Consider the following 24,258-nt stretch of genomic DNA (forward strand, 5'->3'; position numbering starts at 1 on the left):
TTTCCCAAATCCAGAAGCAGCAATAAGGAAGAAGAATTGTATTGTTACAGAAAGCGCTATGGATTTTGCCATTACGAGTCAGAATCCATTGTCAACCACGACAATAACCAGCGCGTTGTTTTCTAATAAAAAATCTGCAAATTTTAGGGTTTTCACTGTTAGATGTTCTTCTAAAACCCTCTCCTCTGATGGTACACCCTCTGGTTTGTCTTTATTCTATCTTTATGTCAATTATCAACTGCTATTTCCTCTGTTTTTTTTCCTTTTCAAAAGATGACAATGGGAATAAAGAGAAGGATTGAGATAAAGGGGATGATGACGGAAAGCTAGCAAAAAATGTGAAGAGCAATGAGGATAATTTGCATGTCATGTATATAATTTGCATTTGCTTATGTCTATTTATATAAGGATGAACTTAAGCACTGGTCCAGAAAATAGGGATTTTTTTGGCCAAAAACTCAATTAGTGACCATTGATTAGGGTACGCATGGTTTTAATATTTGAAAAGAGCTTGTTTCTTCAAATATGTGATATTTTTGCAAATCTGAGTAGAAATTATAGGAGTTTTAAGTTATTTCAACTGGGCGTTGAAATTCTTTCATAGTCACCACTTGGTTACAAGCCCATGTTGGTGAGCTCAGCGTCCAGCATTAGAAGCTGTTGGCCTTTAAATCAACTTAAATGGTAGAGAAAGTTGGCTGGTTTGCTTATCAGTTTAATGGGGCTTTAGTTTGCTTATCAGTTTCATGGGGCTTTAGTTTGCTTATCAGTTTCATGGGGCTTTAGTTTGCTTATCAGTTTCATGGGGCTTTAGTTTGCTTTGTACTCCATTATATTATCTAAGCTAGTCTGACGAAAATATGTGAAGTGAGATATTGTTGTATTTTTCTGGATTTTGGCATCTGCTTTGTTTAGTTACTCCATAAGGTGGGACATTCTAGTCCTGTCTTGACATCTGGTTTGAGTCTCTTATCGTTCCATTTTTTAGACTCAGTACTATTAAGTTTGTTTTTTGTATATATTGTTGTCAATTGATTTTATGAGCTCAAGGACCTTTTATTCTCCTTATTTTAGATTTGTTTGAAATTATAGAGAATACTAGAACTCTGAATGAATCAATATTTTCCTGGATGAGTTGCAGGTCTTGTTGAAAGACCATGGAAGGTAGCAGATGCTAGACTTGTTCTCGAAGATGGTTCAATTTGGAAGGCCAAATCATTTGGTGCTTCTGGAACCCAAGTTGGAGAAGTTGTTTTTAATACATCCTTAACTGGGTAACACAAATTCTTTTTCTTGCTAATTTATGAATACATTATGTTCTTAAATGGGTAAGTTATGTACTGTATTTTTTTTAGCTATCGGTCTTATCCATCTTATGTGGTGCATGGAACATTCAGAATGAACTATTAGAGAATTACAATAGGCTTGTTTCATTATTATTCCTGCATATTTGTTTAAATTTTGAAATTGGGTCATATAAACTGATTTCAGTGAAGTTACCGCTTAACTCAACTTTGCGTAGAACTGTTAAATGGAATTTAGCTTTTCATCAAGCAATTCCCTAGCGCACCCCCTTCCAGGAAAAAAAGTCTCAAGCGTGAGTGGATGTTTTATCTTGTGGAATTGGGATTCAGCTACTCTTTGGATTTGTGCCTTCTTTAAATAGTTTCACTACCTCTTCATTCCCTCTCTGACTCATCCAGATTCCTCCAGAAATACAAGAAGATTTTTTCGAGAGGCAAACTAAAAGTATTTGACAAATTCCTCCCTAGATAATGATACGTCAAGGCCTATCTCCATAAGAAGAAACATCCCCTTCTATATCCTCTTTTTCTAACAATGATGGTTTTTGGGCTAGTCCTTACTGTATTCCTTGCTTGCCTTTGAAGAACATTTATTTCCAATCAATTGAATGTAGTGTCTCAGCACAGACCAAAATCCTAGTGGAGCTTTGAGCCTTATGGTAAGCTCATAATGAACTAAAGAAAGAAGGTAAACCGTAAACGGTCATTATGACATTCTTTTCGAATAGCAAGTATGGACTTTGCAGACTCACCTCAATAGCCAATAAGGAGACTAAGTTGCGTGCATATCTTTAAGAATATATCTTCTACACTTGAGAGGAAAATGTTTCTTGCCAATATGCTCTGATGAATCAATTGAGCATCTTAAAAAAAAACGAGGTGTTAGACAGTCAGATTTCTAGTAGAGCCATAGGATTTATAAAACTAGTCAACTGAAAAGTGAGACAGAGAATGAAGTCTGAGAAATATGGTGTATGACCGCAGCCAAAATCTGTTATTTCAATATGGAATTTCATCCAAGCATGCGGTCTTTGACAACTATCACATTTGTTTTCTGATGCTGCAAAGGAACTTCCTTGCTTGTAAATGTGTAATTGAAGGATAGAACAACTGGAAGAGAAATTAGCAGTGTTGGGGGCCGGTGCAGGAGGGGTTGGAGTTGAACATCAGGATCAGCTTCCATTTCTTTGCTGATCGTTCTCCTATCTCGTGGGGATGATGATCTTTTAAATGAATATATTGGCTGAATTTGAAGGAATTTAAACGGTGAATCTTAGACCTCAAAGTTTTGTCTGTTTGGAAAATGAAAGGAGTCTCTAAGTGCCTCCAAAAAGGAAATAACACTGAAAGGATGGAAAGTTGACATAGCAAATCCCAAGCATATTATGTGTACCTTTGCTACATATACTTTGAATGCTTGATGTACCTCATAGAGTTATTCAGAGCATACAGATAAAGTTATGATTTATTTGCTCTCTACTTTCTTTTCTTTCTTCTTCTTTATGTCTTTTTTTCTTTTTCAAATTCTTTTGGGTCTATATTTTACTAGCTATTTGTATTTCTTGATATTACAGGTATCAGGAGATCCTTACAGATCCCAGTTATGCGGGCCAGTTTGTCTTGATGACTAACCCTCATATCGGGAATACTGGCGTCAATTTTGGTGCGTGTAGAGTTTGTTTCATGGCTAATTGTTATTTGGGTTGAATAATCTTTTGTGACTGTTTTGGAATTTCTCTGGGCAGGCGATGAAGAATCGATGCAGTGCTTTCTTGCAGGATTAGTCATTAGAAGTTTAAGTATCAGGTTTGGTCTCTATGCCCTGCTTTTCAAATCAGCCGTCAAACATATGATGTTTATTGTTTTCTGTTGTGTATTTCTCAGCACCTCAAATTGGAGATGCAAAGAGACACTTGATGACTATTTGGCTAAAAGGAACATCATGGGTATATGTAAGTCCTCTACGTCCTATACAAGACTACTTCTCACTTCCATGTCAAACTGTGGAATTCAAATTCTCTGATCATTTAGCTTTACTACCATGTAACAGATGATGTAGACACTCGCGCAATTACGCGAAGATTGAGACAAGACGGAAGCCTCATTGGAGTCCTGAGCACGGAAAATTCAAAAAGTGATGAAGAACTTCTCAAAATGTCTCGTACATGGGACATAGTGGGTATGTTACTGTCCTTATTTCTTCCTGATTTTGAAAATTTATTTATTTTGAATGGAAAGAATTTTATTATTAACATATTACGTTATGCAGGTGTGGATTTAATCAGTGGTGTTTCATGCAAATCTCCTTATGAATGGGTTGATAGAACAGCCTCAGATTGGGATTTTAATGATAATGGAAGAAATGAAGAAACTTTTAATGTCAGTATTGTTAGTTTATTAGATTCTGAAAAAAGAAATATTCACTATGGAAACTAATATTTTGTCCATCTGGTGGATGAAGGTTGTTGCATATGATTTTGGAATCAAGCATAATATACTTCGGCGCTTAGCATCCTATGGCTGTAAAATCACTGTTGTTCCTTCAACATGGCCAGCGTCTGAAACTCTAAAAATGAAACCTGATGGGGTTCTCTTCAGCAATGGGCCAGGAGATCCCTCTGCAGTTCCCTATGCAGTTGAAGCAGTAAAAGAACTTATTGGAAAAGTTCCTGTTTTTGGCATTTGTATGGGTCACCAGTTACTTGGTCAAGCATTGGGGGGTAAGACATTCAAAATGAAATTTGGTCATCATGGAGGAAATCATCCAGTTCGAAACCTTCGAAATGGCTGCGTCGAGATCAGTGCTCAGGTATGTTAAACAGCAAACTCTAGCTGAATACTGCTTTGTGTAAATTTCCAAATTTTCCATACAATTACTCCTCAGTTCATCAATGTTTACTTCCCTTTTTAAGTACTACCTTCGACACATAGTGATGAGAGTCTAATTTTTTAGTTTAAATTAGAGCTGTTAGTACATCTGATTTTTAACATTTTTAAAGTCTTGATGACTTTCCGTATGCTGCAGAATCACAACTATGCTGTTGACCCTGAGTCTCTTCCAGAAGGTGTAGAAGTGACTCATGTAAATTTAAATGATGGAAGTTGTGCTGGTCTTGCCTCCTTTAAAATGAAGCTGATGTCACTTCAATACCATCCCGAAGCATCTCCAGGGCCTCATGATTCAGATCCTGGTAAACATATCCTGACTTGATCTGCTTGTATACAATAAACTTATAAACCTCGGCAATTTGTTCAGTGGTTGTCTTTAGCCTTGAACCCTTGACCTAATAGTTTGGAGAGAACTCCCCAACCACTAGGAACAAGGATGGCCGGTATGAGGATTTACGAAGACCATAAGTACAATCCGGAAAATAATGATGTCACATGGCCAATCATTCTACATAGGGGTGGCAAACGAGCGGGTCAGTCACATATGGGCGGGTCGAAAATGGGTAATGCAAAACGGATAAACTATCCAACTCGACCCATATTTAATATGGATAAAAAACGGGTTAACCGGCGGATAATATGGATATCCATATTATTCATGGCTTCTTGAATATGATCACTTTTGGGAGAAATCCTAGTCTCCTAAACTTGAGGAACCTCCAATTTGAGGCTTTACAAATGTAAAAGTTAAACCCATTCGTTATCCATTGGTTATCAATTTTCTAAGTGGATAATATGGTTCTTATCCATATTTGACCCGTTCATTATCCAACCCAATTTTTATTGGATAATATGGGTGGATAACCGTTTTCTTTTAACTATTTTGCCGCCACTAATTCTACAAAAGAAAATTCTGAAGTACTTTATTTTGATAATCCTAAGTTAGGATTCTGCTGTCTAGGTCAATCTTCATTAAAAAAACTGCTGGCTAAGTCAATTAAAGTATTCCCAGCTGGTCTTGTGTACATGATAGGTCTCTCATATTTCAGTTTCCATCGGAACTTTTGAGACAAATAGAATGATAAATGAGTCGAAAAATTTATAGAGTAAACCAAGATTTGCTTGAATATGAGTGCAGCTACTTGAGTCAAGCCATAATTATGTCAAAATTCTCATTGTATCCTTTCTTTACCTGGGCAGTATTTGGGGAATTTATACAACTTATGAAGCAAGAAAAAGTGACGGCATAAGCCAATTGCCCAGAAGAGCCTGAAGCAACTGTCATGTTCGAAGGAACCACATTCTGAAAAAGAGAATTTCGATGAGACTTGCCATCAACAAGTCAGAGCAATACGGCGTGTTGCACCTCTTCTTGCCATAAATCAGGTCTGAGTAATCCGTCGAGCAGCACCTCTTTGCAATTATGTCGATTGATATATATGTATGGTTCTAATTTTTGTTCAAGTAAAGGCTGTGCCTTTATATCTAAAGACATATTACTAAATATTTGGTTTGTGTAATAGTACTGTGGTATGGTACTTGTAATAATACACTTGTTTCCATCTTAAGCAAAGATTCACTTAGCTTCTGATTAAGTTGCTCTTGTGGTGTGAGGAACTACTAGGATAGTGCTTCTTCATCCTTAATCAGATATCTCAGGTTCGAGCGATGTCTATGAAGTTGCCTTTGTTAGGGAGCGCTCGCGAATCCGAATTAAGTCTAATGTGCGGGTACCAAAAACCGTGTTGGAATATATATATATAGATAAAAGAACTGGAATAGTGCTGGCTTGTTACTTGATGGACGTTTTATACTTAGTTGTGAACTTCATCCGCAGTGCCTCTCTTCTATGGCACAAACGATTCAAGAATGTATATTTGGTGCGTTCTCTTGCTGATTTGCACAAATAGCCACTTTTGTGGTGTTTTGGCTACTTTTCAAAATTAGACCAGTGGAAAGAAAAAGGGCAAAAAGTAAAAAAATATTTAAAGAAAATGGAAAAATTGCAAACGATAGAATCGTTTTTTCTTCCTTTGCTTCCCGCACCTCGGGAGAGTTAATAAAAAAAAAAATGCTGCAAATAATAAAACTTTAATTTGTCTTTTTTTCTCCTTTTGCTTTTCATGAACCTCAGAAAAATACTGGGTATGTTGTTAATGAACCAAATGATTATATTCTCCATACCAATTACAAGTACTAGTTGCTTGCAAAGTTCATGAATCATGTCTGTAACTGAAAAATTCAAGCAAGTGCATGGAGAATTATGCAATAACCTTTAATAGAGGCTTCGAGTTCGAGATGAATAAAAAAATCCCAATAAGGAACGCTCTGCCCTATAATGAGCCTTACGCGTTACAAATTTAAAGTAACGAGATACCAATGCAAATATCGAACACATAGTGAAAAAAATCATAAAAAGGAAAAAAAAGAAAAAGTCAAACAGAGAGAGAGGTGGAGAATCTGCGAATCTAGAAAGTAAGAGAGAATAAAGACAGGCAGCCACAAAGGTAAAAAGGCAAAGATAAGATATGGCTACTTCTTACTTACACGCACTTACTTTAACTGTTAATTTAGTAGCAGCCTTTTTCCTTTCATAACAATCCAACATTCTGCCTGCTTATTCCCAACATAATCATTTATCTAAACTCACATTATTTAGTCATTTCTTATTACACAACAATTAAACTTAATCTAACTCATCATCTTTAATTACGATGGCAAACGGGACGGTTTATTTTTCATTCGATGTTTGATATCTACTATATGACTCCGATTAATTCGAACTTATATCGCGTAAAACCTATTAAACAGAGGAAAAACTTTCTCTAACAGGGATTTTTCCGTTAACACTAAAGTTTTAACTAGTCTTGTCTGGCTTGACATCTATCTCTATCTTTTACTTATTTCTGTCTCATTTTGTATAGACTCATCCTGTCCCGCTTTTTTAAAAAAAACACAAAACTATTTGACCCTAATCTTTTTTTTTCACTGTTATTTAGTTAAACTTGACGAATTTAAAACAATAAAAAAAATTGATTTTAATTTAAGTTGCCTCTGGGCTATTTCACTCTTAATTTAAAATAATAAGTTGTGTTTTAATACGTCCTGCCCGGTTACCATATGCTTTAGTTCTCTCTATCGCTTTTTGTTTTATATTTTACTTTTTCCACAGCTTCTCAATATATATATTAATAAAAACAAGAAAATTAATGGACAACCATAAAGTTTAGAAGAATAATAATAAAAGCTTTATATTCATCATAGTTGCCTCGTGTGAAAGTTCTATTTCATCATCCACTTTAGAAAAGTGTCCATTTAACTATGTTACCTTTTTCTCTTTATCTTTTTCTTTTGGGGGGTTAGGGATTGTAGGATGGTACTTTAGAGAAATTTTCCCACTTTGCTTAACCTTGCATTAATTTTGAAAGACTTAGTAAAACCAAAAGATAATTAAAGGCATTATTTATTTATTTTAATAATGGTATCCCGCTTAACTTGTGCGTACACGTACCTGCGACCTTCCACCCAGAGACGAACCTATGTGTTGAGTTGAGGGATCACCGGACTCCATTTACTTCGGATTTGTTTTTGATATATATGTATTTATATGTCGAAAATAATCATATATTTTATTTAGAACCCTTAAATCAAAAGTCCGATTGGTTGAGCAACCGTATCATGTGCCCGCCACTTTCAATATTCCTACCAATACAAATATTGAGTAATTACGTCCACCAAAACTTAAGATATTGGTATCATACATCAACTAAAACAATCAAGAACTTGACTATATTATAATCTTTCTAACTCAATACACTAAGTACATGCCCCATGTTTATCCTACCACTTATTAGTAAAAAAAAACTAATTAAAAATTCTTTGTCCTGGTGATAGAATCATCTTTGGATCAAACTGACTTTTTCTTTGTTGAAAAATATTCCACTTTTTGCCAAAATGTTTTATCCAATCCTCCTTTGTTTTATAATGTGGAAGATATTGCTTTATCTTTAAGCCAGCTTTATCACAGTAATTCAAGATTTCTTCATTTTGATCATCCAAACTTTTCCAGTCATTAAATCCACTTGAATGTAATAGCCCCACACAGTAAAATGTCTCCTCTTCTGGTATCACTGCAGACATCCTGTCATCCCATCTGCATTAAAAAAAAAATTAAGTGTAAATTAATTTTACGCGATCAAATTATTTAAAAGGTAATTACAACTACTCATAATAAGTAGAATTAGTAAACTGATAAAATAAAACGTAACCATTTTATGTATAACATGTCAAAATTATACCGATAGTGTATAAGTGAATATAAGCTAATTAGTCCTTTTAAGAAATGATACTCCCTCTCCCATTTTTTGTGATATACTGTTTCTTTTTAGTTTCATTACACTGCTATAACATATTGAAGACTTTTTTTCTTTCTTATAATTTGATCCAGTCAAATAAAGGAGAGTATATGAGTAACGGTAAAGTTATCTCCGTGTGATCTATCAGCCACAAATACATCACACCACTTGGGGTGTGTCCCTTCACCCAATCTTGCGTGAACGCAAAATGCTTTGTATACCGGACTATCCTTTTAGGTCTAACGCCTTCACATAAAATGGACGGAGAAAGTATTAAAGAAAGTTCTTGGAAATACTTTTTCCTGCTTGTTGGGTAGACAAGGATAGGTCCTGTTGTCTTGTTTTGTCTGAGAATAATGTCCACAAAAACACCAGCATTGAAATCCATGATATTGGATTTTGGTACAAAGAGATTGAGCCATGGATGTGGAACATCCCATTGTCCTTTTGATTTTAGCTCTAACTCTCCTCTTCTAACTCTATTCAGAAAGTCCACAAATGTGACATCTTTCTTGAATATAAATCCAGGCAAAAAGTTCAAACCTTTTACCAACTTCTTCAATTCCTGCATAAAAAACTTAGAGTAATTATATATTGTATGATTTATCCACAATTAGTTTTACTACATTGGTAAGAAAATTGTCTAATCTTTTTTGGACAGGCAATCCGGTGCACAAAGTATCTTGCATTTACGCAGGATATCGGGAAGGGATGCACCCTTAAGGTTGTGATATAGACAGCCTATTCTAATGCAAGCAAAGTGGTTGCTTCCACGGCTCGAACTCGTGACCTATAAGTCATACGGCAACAACTTAACCGTTGCTCCAAGCTCCCCTTCTATCTAATGTTTCTTGGTGTTTCTGAATAATTATGAGGTTGTAGAAAGAGTTATACTTATATGAACTGATAAAATATAGCTTCTTTTTTTTTGCATTATTTGGTAAACGTGACATGCAATGACAGGAAACTATATCTAGAGTAATTAAATCTACTTTGGTAACATGGTAAATGCAGTAAAATAACATGCTATAATCAATTGAAATACACTAATAATATTAAATAATTTTGCAGTATTGATGTATATAAGTTAAATCATTGTAAAGATAGGATAGTACGCACAATGTTCAAAAATCACATTGAAATTAAAGACTTTTTTTCCTTTAATATAATTTCAATAGTAATTAATTGGTACCTCATCAACAGTACTAGCAGTCTGATCATCATAGTACTTGACCATTTCTAGGCAATATATAATGCCATTTTGGGATAATAAGGAAGCTATTTTGGTCTGATTAGAAGGTGAGAAAAATGAAGATCTCCAGTTATTTAGAGATCTTTGTTCCATCATCAGTGATCCTTCAACATAATCCAGGCCATCAATTGAAATCAAATGTTCTTGGTCTTTTGTGAATTTTGAGAAATCTGCATATAGCATTCTCACCCATTTCACCTATAAGAAAAATAAAAACAAAATCGTGTCACTTATAAGATAATTACAGGCAAATCGTTATCGTAAACACTAATAAATAACATAGTAAAAATTATATTTAATATGCTATCGTGGGTTAAAAAATATTGATAATGTAAAAAGATTCTAGTTGTCAGTCAAGGGAGAATTTAGGCCGTTTTAAGGGTGTACGTGAACCTATGGTCTTTCCGACAAATTAGGTATTTGATGTATATATTACGTGAAATTGATCTAATATTATCTATTGGCCCTCACGCTCTAAAAATGTTGAATTGTGCGCCTGGTTGAATGATGAGTTACTTATCCAAAGGAACACGGATTGACTCATTTAGTATTTTTTTTCCTTACTTTTTCGAGTTGCACATTTATTCTAGAAAATGCCTATGTTGTCGGTGTAAAACTAAAATCCAGTTAGAAAATCTTTAAATATGTATACAGTACTTACTCTTGTTGGTGCTTTATCTAAGACAATTCTTGCCCTGGTTATTATTCCAAACTGTCCCAAACCTCCTAAAACTGCAAAGAACAGTTCTGAATTCTTGTGTTTGGAGCAAGTCACAAATTCCCCTTTACCTGAACCAAAACATGAGAAGAAAAATTATATAGTAAACAATCATTTAATTAATTATATTATCACTAACATTTGTGTGATTTAAGGAAATTATAAACTAGACCTGCCACTTGCAATTAAGTATAGATTTTTCTATCTTATTTTAATATAAGGTGAATCTTACCTACAAGATCTTCCAGGTGGAAAAGTAGACATCACAACCTATCAAATGAATACTAGACACATCCTTTTACATGTTAAAAAGAATAAAACTATGTCTATATCTGTATAAAACTTTTTTCTAAAAGAATCTTATTTGGTTAGGCCCCAAATGACATGTTTCCAACCTTATAAACTGAGTTTTGATAGTGACTATCTCCCCACATCTTTTTATGTACTTACACAATACTTTCCATGAAAATATAATACCCCCAAAAACAAAAAATATTTTACTTTACAGTAAGAATTAAACACACATTTATTACGTCCCTTTATAATTTGAATACAGGAAAATGTACCTGTAATAATGTCCATTTCATGGACGTTACTAATTTGAGGACCATGTCGGAAAGTTTGGCCACTAATTCCTGCATTAGAGAGAGTACCACCAACAGTGAGGTACAAGTAATCAGTCCACGTGACAGGCGAAAGGCCATGCTCGAGGGTAGCTCGAAGAACATCAATCCATAACTGTTCGCCTCCTACATCAGCGTAAAACCCTAAAGAAGAATCCCAAGAAACCCTAATTCCACCATTTCCGTTGTTGTTATTATTATTATTATTATTATTATTATTATTATTATTATTCAGAGAATTCATTTCCACAACAACACCATTTTGTGTCATGGCTTGTCCCCTAATGGAATGGCCATGACCTCTTGCTGCTATATGAAAAGGGATAGAAAGACCATAGGAAAATTTAATTAACTCAACTATATCATTAATAGAAGAAGGATAAAGAACAGCAGCTGGGTTTTCTTGAACAATTTTCCCAAAATCTGTGGAAGTTTCCCTAATGGAATCTGAATTTGTACTAAGTTTAGAAGCTATATCAAGGGAAAGAATTTCACAAGGAATTGAAGGATTATTCCATGGCTTTAACTTTCCTATGATAGACACTAAACGACTAATAATGAAGAAAATAATGAAGTTATAACTAGGAGAAAGAAGCTTAGACATTGTAATATGGGAAAAGAAGTAAGAGGAAAAGAAGTAGATGATTTTGGAGTTGGGATATGAGGGTATATATAGAGTGCGTGGGTTGGTGGGGTGGAGGTGGGGGTTGGGATAATATTTGCATGCAAATGAGAGTTATAAATCTTGGAGGGCATAGTACAAAGATTCAGAAGATCTTTGAAAAATATTACTATGGGGGAGACAAAATTCTATGAAAGATACGAAAGGACAAGACTTTTTGGGATTATTGCTCTTTTGCCATATGTTTCTAAACGTCATAACTTTCTCATGGGATGAAGGATTAGAATTAGTTCAAAGTTCACCTCTTTCATGTGTTGTAGTATTGTCATTACATGATCAAACCAAGATTCCCTAATGCCACCCACCGGTTCTTCTTTTTCCTATGGGCTTCGTTATTGTCACACAATATTGTATTCGGAGGCGACTTTAGAATTTAAATTTGATGGAGTCAATATTTATATTTTTATTATTAAAAAATTTGTGCTTTTGGAATTATCGGTTAAAAACTTAATATTAGTTGACATTTTGTAATTTTCTAGCCATATATATCTATATATATTGCATCGGTCTGAAGCTGTGTAAAACTAACAATAACAACAACATACTCAGTGTATTTTTATAAGTGGGGTCTAGAAAATATAGTATGTATGCAAACTTTACTCCTACCTTGTGAAGACACAAAAGTTATTTCCGATAGACTCTCGGCTCGAGGAAAGCATAATCAGAGCAGTAATGGCATAGAACTACAAAAAGAAGAACAATAACACCAAATAGAAAAGTAATATAATTGAAGCAAACAAAACGATAAGTAGTAAAAGAGTACGACTAGGAAATACAAGAATAACGCCAGTACTACAGATAAGAAAGGGAAATACAGGTTTGAACGAAAAAAAAACTCGGTTACTCACTAACCTACTACCATAATCCTCGACCTCCACACCTTCAATATCGAAGTTCACGTCCTCGGATATATGAAGATGTGTCATGTCATGTCTAATCACCTCTCACCAATATTTCTTCGGCTTGCCTCTACTACTCTCACACCTTTTTGCTAGGGCATCTGTGTATCTCCTCTTTACATGCCCGAAACCATCTCAGCCTCGCTTCCCTCATCTCGTACTCCACTATACAAGTCACTCCCTCCTTATCTCGAATATCTTCTTTTCTAATCCTATCTCTCATAGTATGCAGACACATCTATCTTAGTATACATATTTTCGCTATTTTCATCTTCTGAACATGAGAGGTCTTGACTGGCCAATACTCCGCCCCATATAACCTAGTTGGTCACCACTACGTAGAATTTACCTTTAAAAGTCTTTGTAGTACATTCTTATTACACAGATGCGAGCCTCCATTCTATCTATCCGCTCCAACACGATGGGTGATATCTTCATCAATCTTCCTATTACCTTGGATTATAGACCCAAGATACTTGAAACTTTCTCTCTTGGGGATAATTTGTGTATCCAGCTTCACTTCAATGCCAACCTCTTGAGTGGCGTCACTAAACTTACTCCTAGTATTCTGTTTTAATCATGCTCAGCCTGAAACTTTTAGAATCTAGGGTTTGCCTCCAAATCTCCAATCTAGTGTTAACCCGGGTTGAGTCTCGTTAATCAGATCTATGTCATATGCAAATAACATGCATCAAAGTACATCCAATCTAATGTGACACGTAAACTCATCCATCATCTAGGCAAATAAGAATGGGTTGAGCCTCAATCCCTATTATAAATTGTCACGACCCAAAATCTCACCTGTCGTGATGACGCCTATCTCAATATTAGGCAAGAAGACAATCTCAATAAACTCCCATATCTTTTATGTTTAAAAACAAAATGATTAAACTCAGCGAAAGAAAATTTACAAATACATATATAAACACTCCTAAAACCCGGTGTCACTGAGTACATGGGGCATCTATTATGAATACAAGTCTGGAAAATATGGTCTATAATAGTCTGAGACCAAATACAGTAAACAAAGAGATATGAAAAGATAAGCAAGGTCTGCGAAACATGGCATCTACCTCTAAATCTCCGAAAAGTCAACCGTGCGAAAGAATCAACACCCGCTATGCACGGGAACACTTGGATCTGCACACGAAGTGTAGGGTATAGTATGCGTACAACCAACTCAACAAGTAACAATAATAAATAAGGAACTGAAGATAGTGACGAGATACACAGTTATAGATCACTTTCAGTAATTCCAGCAAAGAATAGACATGCTTCCAAATCTAGCAGTTTAAGTCAAATCAGTTTTATACAGATCAATTCATGTAATCCAGATATAAAATCTTTCAGAGAATTTCACAACAATAATAGATAGCAACTAAGTGCAACAACAAATGAAAAACAAGTACAACCTCTTAGGGTAACAATCACTCAATTTGTCACAACAGCTCAACCACTCGGCTCTCAGTCTTTAACACTCACACTCAATGGGTACCCGCGCTCACTGGGAGTGTACAGACTCCGGAGGGGCTCCTATAGCCTAAGCGCTATAATCCGTACGGACAACTTACGTGTTGCACAGACAACTCACGTGCTGCACGGATAACTCACGTGCTATAATATCCATACCTCACCGACAGGCCCTCAGCCTTACTCAGTCATCAACCTCTTTAGTCTCTAGGGCTCTCGAAAATCACAATAAACAGTCCAAACAAAGATAACATAGTGTATCAAAAGAAATCAAGAAAGACTGAGATATGATACACAAGTAAAATCATGACTCAGTACAAGACAATAATTAGCAAATAATTCAACAAGTACGCAACCTCTACGGGTCCCAACAGTACTATCACATAGCCTAAGCATGATTTACAGTTAACTTTCTTTAACACATAGAGAGCATATAGCTAACAACAAGTTATTCAACTTTATAGTTTCACAGGACGGACCAAGTCACAATCCCCTCGGTGCACGCCCGTACGCCCGTCACCTAGCATGTACGTCACCTTCAAAATAATTACATGACACAAAATCTGGGGTTTCATACCCTCAAGACCAGATTTAAAACTATTACTTACCTCAAACCGTGAAATTCTTATTCCGCTACGCCTTTGCCTCATGAATTGGCCTCCAAATGCCTCGAATCTAGCCACAAATAATTCGATTCAGTCAATACTATTTATTGGAATTAATTCCATAAGAAAATGCTAATTTTCCATAAAAATCCAAAATTTAGCTCAAAAATCGCCATGGGGCTCACGTCTCGAAATCCGACTAAACTCATAAAATCCGACAACCCCATCCAATTACAAGTTTAACCATACTAAATTCACTTAAATCCGACTCTGAATCGACACCGAAATCTCAAAAATTCATTTCTATGAGATTTCTAAAATTTTCCCAAATATCAATCTCAAAACACTAATTAAATGGTGAAAACAATGATATATTAGTGTATATTGACCAAATCCGAGTTAGAATCACTTACCAAAATATTTTTCCTAAAATATCTATCAAAAATCGACTCTCCTCAAGCTCCAATTTGACAAAAATGACGAATGAGACGGCGTCCCCTACTTTATAATTCTGTCGAGGCATCCCTCGGTCCTACCCCGATCTTGGATCTCGATTCTGACCCTCGATCTTGGCTTCGATCATGGCCCTCGATCCTGACCTTCGATCATGGCCCTCGATTTCTGGGCTCGATTTGCAGTAGGAAATTGCAGCAGCTGTTTTAGTCCAACTTTTGATCCGTTAATCATCCAAAACTCACCCGAGGCCCTCGGGACCTCAATCAAATATACCAACAAGTCCTAAAACATCATATGAACTTATTTGAAACCTCAAATCACATAAAACGATGCTAAAACCATGAATCACACATAGATTCAAGCCTAATGAACTTTGAAACTTCCAATTTCTACAAACGACGTCGGAACCTATCAAATCACGTTCCATTGACCTCAAATTTTGCACAAAAGTCATAAATGACATAATAGAGCTATGAAAATTTTCAAAACTGGATTCCGACCCCGATATCAACCCTCCGGTCAAACTTTCTGAAAAATTCAACTTTCGCCATTTCAAGCCTAATTCCTCTACCGACCTCCAAATAATTTTCCGGACATGCACCTAAGTCCAAAATTACCGTACGGAGCTATTTGAATCATCAGAATTAAATTCCGAGGTTGTTTACACATAAGTCAATATTCGATCGACTTTTCCAACTTAAGTTTTTAATTATGAGACTAAGTGTCTCGTTTCACTCCGAATTCCTTCCGGACCCGAACCAACTAACCCTGTAAGTCATAAAACAAATATAAAGAATAAATTGAGTAGTAAATGAGAGGAACATGATTATAATACTCAAAACGACCGGCCAAGTCGTTACATTCTCCCCCTCTTAAATAAACGTTCGTACTCGAATGGGTTTAGAATCATACATGGAGTCTCAAATAGGTGTCGATATTTGCACCACATCTCCTACTCAATCTCCCAAGTAGCTTCTCCGACTGGATGGCCTCTCCATTGTACCTTCACTGATGCTATGTTCTTTGACCTTAGTTTTCAAACCTGCTGGTCTAAAATAGCCACCGACTCCACATCATAAGTCAAATTACCGTCCAGTTGCACTGTACTGAAATCCAAAATATGAGACGGATCCCCGACATACTTTCAGAGCATGGATTCATGGAACATTGGATGAACACCTGATAGACTAGGTGGAAAAGAAAGTTCATAACCTATCTCCCCAATCTTCTTAAGTATCTCAAAAGGCCCAATATACCGAGGGCTCAACTTGCCCTTCTTTCCGAACCTCAACACACCCTTCATGGGTAAAATCTTGAGCAGAACCTTCTCCCCAACCATGTAAACAACATCACGAACCTTCCTGTCGGCATAACTCTTCTGTCTAGATTGTGTCTTGCGAAGCCGTTCCTGAATCACTTTGACCCTCTCTAAAGCATCCTGAACCAAGTCAGTACCCAATAGCCTAACCTCACCCTGCTCAAACCAACCCACCGGGCACCGGAACTGTCTCCCATACAAAGCCTCATACAGATCCATCTAAATACTTGACTGGTAGCTATTATTATAAGCAAACTCCGTGAGTGGCATAAATTGATCCCAAGAACCCCCAAAATCAATAACACAAGCGCGTATCATATCCTCTAATATATAAATAGTGCGCTCGGACTGTCCGTCCGTTTGAGGATAAAATGTTGTACTCAACTGAACTTGTGTTCCCAATTCTCACTGCACTGCTCTCCAAAATGGTGATGTAAACTACGTGCCCCAATCTTAAATGATAGACACTGGCACACAATGTAGGCGAACAATCTCGCGGATATAAATCTCAGGCAACCGCTTCGAAGAATAATTGGTACTAACTGGAATAAAATGCGCGGACTTAGTCAATCGATTTACAATCACCCAAACCGCATCAAACTTCCTCAAAGTCCATGGAAGCCCAACTACGAAGTCCATGGTAATACGCTCCCATTTCCACTTTAGAATTTCAAGCCTCTGAAGTAATCCTCTTGGTTTCTGATGCTCGTACTTTACCTGTTGACAATTTAAACACCGAGCTACAAATCTAACTATATCTTTCTTCATTCGTCTCCACCAATAGTGTTGCCCCAAATCCTGATACATTTTTGCGACACCTGGAAGAATGGAGTACCATAAACTGTGAGCTTCCTGGAGAATCAACTCACGCAAACCATCTACATTAGGCACACATAGTGTGCCCTGCATCCGTAATACACTGTTATCTCCAATAGTGACTTTCTTGGCATTACCGTGCTTAACCGTGTCCTTAATGACAAGCATATGTGGATCATCATACTAGCGCTCTCTGATGCGTTCATATAAAGAAGATCGAGAACCCACAAAAGCCAAAACTTGGATTCGGCTCGAAAATATCCAATATAACAAACTGGTTGGCCAAGGACTGAACATCCAAGGCTAAAGGCCTCTTTGTTACTGGTAAGTATGCTAAGCTGCCCAAATTCTCCGCCTTACGACTCAAGGCATCGACCACTACATTGGACTTTCCGGGATGATAGAGAATGGTGATATCATAATCCTTAAGTAACTCTAACCACTTTCGCTGCCGCGAATTAAGATCTTTCTGTTTGAACATATTATGTAGACTCCGGTGATCGATATAAACATCATAATGGACACCGTACAAATAGTGTCGCCAAATCTTCAAGGCATGAACAATAGCTACTAATTCAAGGTCGTGGACTAGATAATTCTTCTCATGTACCTTTAACTGTCTGGACGCATAGGCAATCACCCTACCGTCTTGCATATGCACTGCGCCGAGACCAATACGCTACACATCATAATACATAGTATAAAACTCTAAACCTGTAGGCAACACCAATACTGGAGTTGTAGTCAAAGCTGTCTTGAGTATCTGAAAGCTCTCTTTACACTCATCCGGCCACCTGAACGGAGCACCTTTAGTCATAGGCGATGCAATAGACGAGAAGCCATCCACGAAGCGACAATAATAACTGGCCAAGTTGAGAAAACTCTGAATCTCAGTAATTGAAGATGGCCTGGGCCAACTCTGAACTACCTCTATTTTCTTAGGATCCACCTTAATTCCTTCATTTGACACTATATGTCCCAATAATGCCACCGAATTAAGCCAGAACTCACACTTAGAGAATTTAGCATAAAGTCTCTTCTCTCTCAATCTTTGTAATACAATACCCAAGTGTTGTGCATGCTCTTATTGGCTACGTGAGTACACCAGGATATCAAATAAATCAAGATATGGATGAAATACACTATTCATCAAGTGCATAAATGATGTTGGAGCATTGGTTAGCCTAAAAGACATCACAAGAAATTCATAGTGGCCATAACGAGTTCTGAACGCCGTCTTTAGAATATCCTAATCCCAATTTTTCAACTGGTGATACCCAGATCTCAAATCAATTTTGGAGAACACCCCCGCTCCATGAAGCTGGTCAAATAAGTCATCAATGCGCGACAAAGGATATTTATTCTAGATTGTAACTTTGTTCAACTGCCTATAATCGATGCACATTCGCATAATACCATCTTTCTTTTTCACAAACAGAACTGATGAACCCCAATGTGACACACTAGGCCTAATAAACCCATTTTCAAGAAGTTCTTGAAGTTGCTCTTTCAATTCTTTTAATTCAGCTGGTGCCATACGATACGAAGGAATAGAAATAGACTAAGTGCCCTGCACCGAGTCAATACCGAAATCAATATCCCTCTCGGGTGACATACCCGACAGGTCTGCAGGAAATACATCCGGAAAGTCTCGCACGACCGTTACCGAATCAATAATAAGAGTATTTGCATCAACATCTATCACAAAGGACAAATATGACAAACATCCCTTTTCCAACCATACGTTGGGCCTTTAAATAAGAAATTACCCTGCTAGGAACAAAATCTAGAGAACCTCTCAAATCAACCTTTGGCAACCCCGACATCGTTAACGTCACGATTTTTGCGTGACAGTATAGAATAACATGACATGGAGATAACCAATCCATACCCAATATTACATCAAAATTAACCATATTAAGTAATAAGAGATCAACTCTAGTCTCTGGTTCCCCAATAGTTACCACACACGACCGATACACACGGTCCACAATACTAATATTGCCTACCAGTGTAGACACACAAACATGTGAAACTACAGACTCACATGGCATGTCCAAATAATGAGAAAAATACGATGATATATATGAATAAGTGGATCTAGGGTAAAATAATATAGAAGCCTCCCCGTGGCACACTGAAACAATACATGTGATCACTGTATTTGAAGCAACAACATCTGGCCTAGTTGGAAAAGTATAGAATCTGGCCTGACCACTTAATCGGCCTCCCCTTCTTGGGTGACCCCTAGCTTCCTGACCCCCACCCCGAGCTGGGTGGGTGGTGTAACTTCTGGTGCTGGTGCCATTGGTTGAGAGCTCTGCTATAGATCCCACTCAACAACCTAGTACAATCTCTCTTGAAATGACCCAATTCTCCGTACTAGAAACAACCCCTCCTCTGACTGAATTGCTCCTCCTGATAACCCGAGGAATTACTTGTAGAAGCCTGAGCAGACGAGGCAAGATGAGAACTCTACACTGGTAGTGCACTAAATAAAGACTAGCCTGAGTGAGCACTGTATGAACTGTGGCTAGCTGATGCACCACGATGAGCTGGACGAGTCGCCTGAGCGTGTATGAAAGAACGACCCCTACCGCGGTAAAACTGACCACATGAAGGAATACCGTTGAAATGACCTAAACCATGAGGCCTCTTAGCCTCCCTCTCAACATGTTCCAGACTGCGAACCATCTCAAACTGACGAGCAATGTCGACTACCTCGTCGAAAGTAGCATCAGACAGTCTCTCTTTAGTCATGAGTAATCGTAGCTGAAAAGTGATGCCATCTATGAACCTCCTGATCTTTTCTCTATCTGTGGGAATCAACCATATAGCATGACGTGCCAACTCTAAAAATCTCATCTCATAGTGCGTCACAGACATATCACCCTAACGAAGCTTCTCGAACTGCCTACGCAACTCCTCTCTGTGGGAATGAGGCACGAATTTCTCTAGGAATAGACCGGAGAATTGTTGCCAGGTAAGGGGTGCTGCACCGACTGGACTACGCCTCTTATAATCCATCCACCATATAAAGGCAGCCCAGAAAACTAAAAAGTAGTGAATGAGACCCCACTGGTCCCGAGAATACCCGTTGTCCGAAGCATCCGCTGACAACTATACAGAAAACCTTGAGCATCCTCTGACTCAGTACCGCTAAATGGTGGAGGTCGAAGCCTCTCAAATCTCTCAAGTCTCCTCTGCTCATCGTTTGCCATAACAGGAACTACCGGGGCCTGAGTAGCTGCAGTCGAATGGGCTGGTAGTTTCCCCGGTATCTGAAGTCCCTGTACTACCTCGTCTGGAGTACGGAAAACAGTGGTATGAGTACCTCCCCTGTCCTGAGAAGTGTTAGGTGTGTATTAAGCCGAAACCAGTTGAGCAAGATCAGTACAAACTGTCAATATACGGGCCAGAGCCTCATGAAGGCATGGAATCATAATAGATGTAGCTGGTTCTTGAGTTGGTCCCGCCGGCTCAACTGTATCAGGAATTTTCTCCTGAGCTAGAGCAACTGGTGGTACTACAAGTGCTGCTCCAAATGTTGCATGAGCTATACCTCGACCTTTACCTCGGCCTCGGCCTCTCGCGGGCCTTACTAGTAGCTGGTCGGCTGATCCGGTAGTATGTGTCCTCACCATCTGTGAGAGAATAGAATAATAGAAATTTAGTTTCCGGAATCAACAAATTCGCATGACAGAATACAATAAATGAGGCCATCGTGTATTTAGAAATGACACTTTTAATGAAATCATGTTCATCCTCTCTCTATCATATATGTACTCTCTATCTTTTTCTTTCTCAATTCACAACATGGTATCAGAGCTTTGCTCGGGAAATCAAAGCTCTTGATCTAAAAAAATTTCCCGCAATTATTCTTCTATGAAATTCTCTTGGTAAAATTATGTTCTTCTTCAACCTTCACATCTAGGTGTTCAATTCTTGAGAAATAAACAAGAAAACGAAAATGGGGTCAATTGAAGAAATTCCAAATCTCAATTCTGGTCTCAATTCTGGAAATCAGACGAATCAAGTGATAAGAATCGATTATAATTATCTGATGTTCCTCTCGTATGCGGATGTTAGCGAAATTCAAATCATTTCATTTTAGCTAACTGGTATTGAAAATTACGCCTTTTGGAATAGGTCTATGCGTGTAGCTTTGATGGGTAGGAACACGTTAGGTATGATCGATGGTATATGCAGTAAAGGTAGATTCCCAAATTCTATGGGAAATCACCGAGAAAGAGTAAATGTCATTGTTCTATCTTGGCTAATGAATTCAGTCGCCAAAGGTCTTCTTGGAGGAATTATGTACACCTCTAGTGCACAAACAGTTTGTGAAGACTTAGCCGAGAGATTTAATAAAGTTGACGACTCAAGAAACTTTAATTTGTATAAAACAATAGCTACATTAACTCAAGGCTCTGCATCTGTCTCAGTTTACTTTTCAAATCTTAAAGATCTCTGGGAGGAATTTGAAGCTTTAGTCCCGCGCCTAGATATGATTGTCCCAAATTAAGAGATTTTGTTAACTATATATAAAAGTTGAGGTTGTACCAATTTTTAATGGGGTTAAACGACTCTTATTCACAAACAAGAAGTCAAATCTTAATGAATACACCTCTACCTATTGTGAATCAGACTTATGCCTTGATAGTTAGTGATGAAAATCAAAAATCTATAGCAGCTAATTCAGAAATTCTTAGAGCTAATCCAGTAGGGAGCTTTGAAATTTCTATGTATACCAGAAATGGTGGAGGTGGACAAAATCAAAAGTTCAATAAGATCTTTATTGTTCAATGTGAATACTACAAATTGAAAGGCCATACAGTTATAAACTTGTGGGGCATCCTCAAGATTTCAGAAAGAAGAAGAAAAAGGTATAATGCTGCTCAAAATTCTAATGTTCTGACTAAGAATGATAACAATCAGAATCAGAATCTTGCAGCACCTACAATTACATATGGTGAATACTAATTTCATAAACCAGTCTGCTTGTGAAAATTAAGTATCCTATAATCAAGGATTGGAAGTTGTTGCAAGTCAACTGGGAAACTATACATTCACAAAAGACCAATATGATCAGATTATTCAGCTGTTGAACAAAGGAGGAACCACAACAATCACCAACAATACAGATTCAACTGAAAATGTAACAGTTATTGATACAATATTATTTGTTTCAAATGGTTTACATGAATAGATTATAGACACTGGTGCAACCAACCATATGGTTTTTGATACTAACTTTATGAATAAGTCTACAATAGTTTAAACAGTCAATTCTAAGACGGTCTTGTCACCCAATGGTGATGTGTCTCTAGTCACACACATAGGGGCAAACTCAATTTCTGACAAAAGCACTATAACTAATGTATTTCATGTGCCTCAGTTTAAGTATAATGTTCTTTCAGTTTCAAAAATGACTAAAGAACTTCAGTGTGCAACAACATTGTTCTCTGACTTTTGTGTTTTCCAGGATCACTTCACTGAGAAGGTGTGGAAGATTGGTAAAGAAGAAAGATAGTACATAATATTAGCTCAATTGGCAAGGTATAATCATAATGTTGTGTATGCTGCAAAGGGATTGACTACAAGTGAAGTAATTCAAATCAATGTAGAGTTATGGCATAAAAGATTTGGACATGTGTCTGTTTTAGTACTTAAGAAAATACTGCCTATTAGTTTATAGAATATCAAAGATAAAGTAGATAAATGCATAATTTTTCCTTGTGCTAAACAAACTAGATTGCAGTTTCCTTCTAGTGATATCATAAGTGTATGCTGTTTTGATATGATTCATGTAGATCTATGGGGTCCTTATAGAGTAGCTACTTTTAATGGAAACAAGTACTTTCTAACAATTATAGATGATTATAATAGAATAACACGGGTGTTTCTACTCAAACAGAAATCAGATGTACATTAGTGTTTACAATATTTCTTCAGCTTTGTCAAGACTCAATTTAATAAGGCCATCAAGATTATTAGAACAGACAATGACACAGAGTTTGTAAATTCTCTTTGCGAACAATTGTTCAAGAACCTTGGGATGATACATCAAAGAACATGTGCTTACACCCCTCAACAGAATGGGATAGTTGAAAGAAAGCACATACATATTTTAGAAGTAACAAGAGCTATAAGACTGCAAGCTCATATCCCTATAAAATTCTAGGGTCACTGTATTCTTACTACAATCTATATAATTAACAGGTTACCTAACTCAATAATTGCAAACATATCTCCTTATGAAAGACTACATAATAGAAAACCGTCTCTAAGTCACTTAAGGGTGCTAGGATGCATGTGTTTTGCAAAAGTAATTTAGGAACATGATAAGCTAATGTCTAGATCAAAAGTATTTGTGCATATGAGATATTCAGAAGTTCACAAAGGTTATGTATTATATGATCTTGATAATAGATCCTTCTTTGTCAACAAAGATGTTATATTCAAATAAGACATCTTTCCATTTGGAAGAATAACTTCCTCTTCAACACATGTGTTTGTAGACACTACACCAACTGTAGGCTCATATATAGACAATTTAGAAATCCTCTTTGAGACTATCTCATATCAGTAAACTAACACACATAATACAGACTATATTAATGTCAATACAGGTAATCCATCTACAACAATTGATACTACAGAAGAAGCCTATAATCCTCAGCCAGTTCAACAAATCAAAATGTATCTACTAGAGCTCATACCAGAAATCAAGCAAACACTGAACAACCTACAGTCAGGAAGTCTAACAAAGACAAACAACCACATGTATGGCTGAAGGACTTTTTGTCCTTGAATATTCATCAAGACGTACCTTATGCCCTAAATAAATACATAAGATATGATCATTTAT

The 24,258-nt window shown here is 36.9% G+C and overlaps 3 protein-coding genes across 4 annotated transcripts; 2 read left to right on the plus strand and 1 right to left on the minus strand.

Moving 5' to 3' along the window:
• On the plus strand, positions 1 to 5,788 carry LOC104103847 (carbamoyl phosphate synthase small chain, chloroplastic). 2 transcript variants are annotated; one of them, XM_009611785.4, is made up of 10 exons: positions 1 to 203; positions 1,142 to 1,274; positions 2,879 to 2,967; positions 3,050 to 3,110; positions 3,189 to 3,256; positions 3,355 to 3,483; positions 3,574 to 3,683; positions 3,766 to 4,113; positions 4,330 to 4,495; positions 5,394 to 5,788. In XM_009611785.4, the coding sequence occupies exons 1-10, from the start codon at positions 59 to 61 to the stop codon at positions 5,441 to 5,443; spliced, it is 1,299 nt and encodes a 432-aa protein (XP_009610080.1). In that variant the 5' UTR covers positions 1 to 58; the 3' UTR covers positions 5,444 to 5,788. The 2 variants fall into 2 exon arrangements, with proteins under 2 accessions (XP_009610080.1, XP_009610081.1); XM_009611786.4 differs by having other exon boundaries at positions 1 to 191.
• A 2,172-nt stretch (positions 5,789 to 7,960) lies between these two features.
• Positions 7,961 to 11,765, minus strand: LOC104103846 (cytokinin dehydrogenase 3). The gene is made up of 5 exons (XM_009611784.4): positions 11,085 to 11,765; positions 10,462 to 10,589; positions 9,741 to 9,998; positions 8,845 to 9,113; positions 7,961 to 8,346 (listed from the first exon to the last, which is right to left on the minus strand). Exons 1-5 carry the CDS (start codon positions 11,743 to 11,745, stop codon positions 8,058 to 8,060), a joined length of 1,605 nt encoding a protein of 534 aa, XP_009610079.1. The 5' UTR covers positions 11,746 to 11,765; the 3' UTR covers positions 7,961 to 8,057.
• A 9,592-nt stretch (positions 11,766 to 21,357) lies between these two features.
• On the plus strand, positions 21,358 to 21,912 carry LOC138893567 (uncharacterized). Its single transcript, XM_070178195.1, has 2 exons — positions 21,358 to 21,461; positions 21,537 to 21,912. Exons 1-2 carry the CDS (start codon positions 21,358 to 21,360, stop codon positions 21,910 to 21,912), a joined length of 480 nt encoding a protein of 159 aa, XP_070034296.1.
• The last annotated feature ends 2,346 nt before the right edge of the window (positions 21,913 to 24,258 follow it).

Source organism: Nicotiana tomentosiformis, chromosome 6 (genome assembly GCF_000390325.3).
Source record: "Nicotiana tomentosiformis chromosome 6, ASM39032v3, whole genome shotgun sequence".
Taxonomy (NCBI): domain Eukaryota; kingdom Viridiplantae; phylum Streptophyta; class Magnoliopsida; order Solanales; family Solanaceae; genus Nicotiana; species Nicotiana tomentosiformis.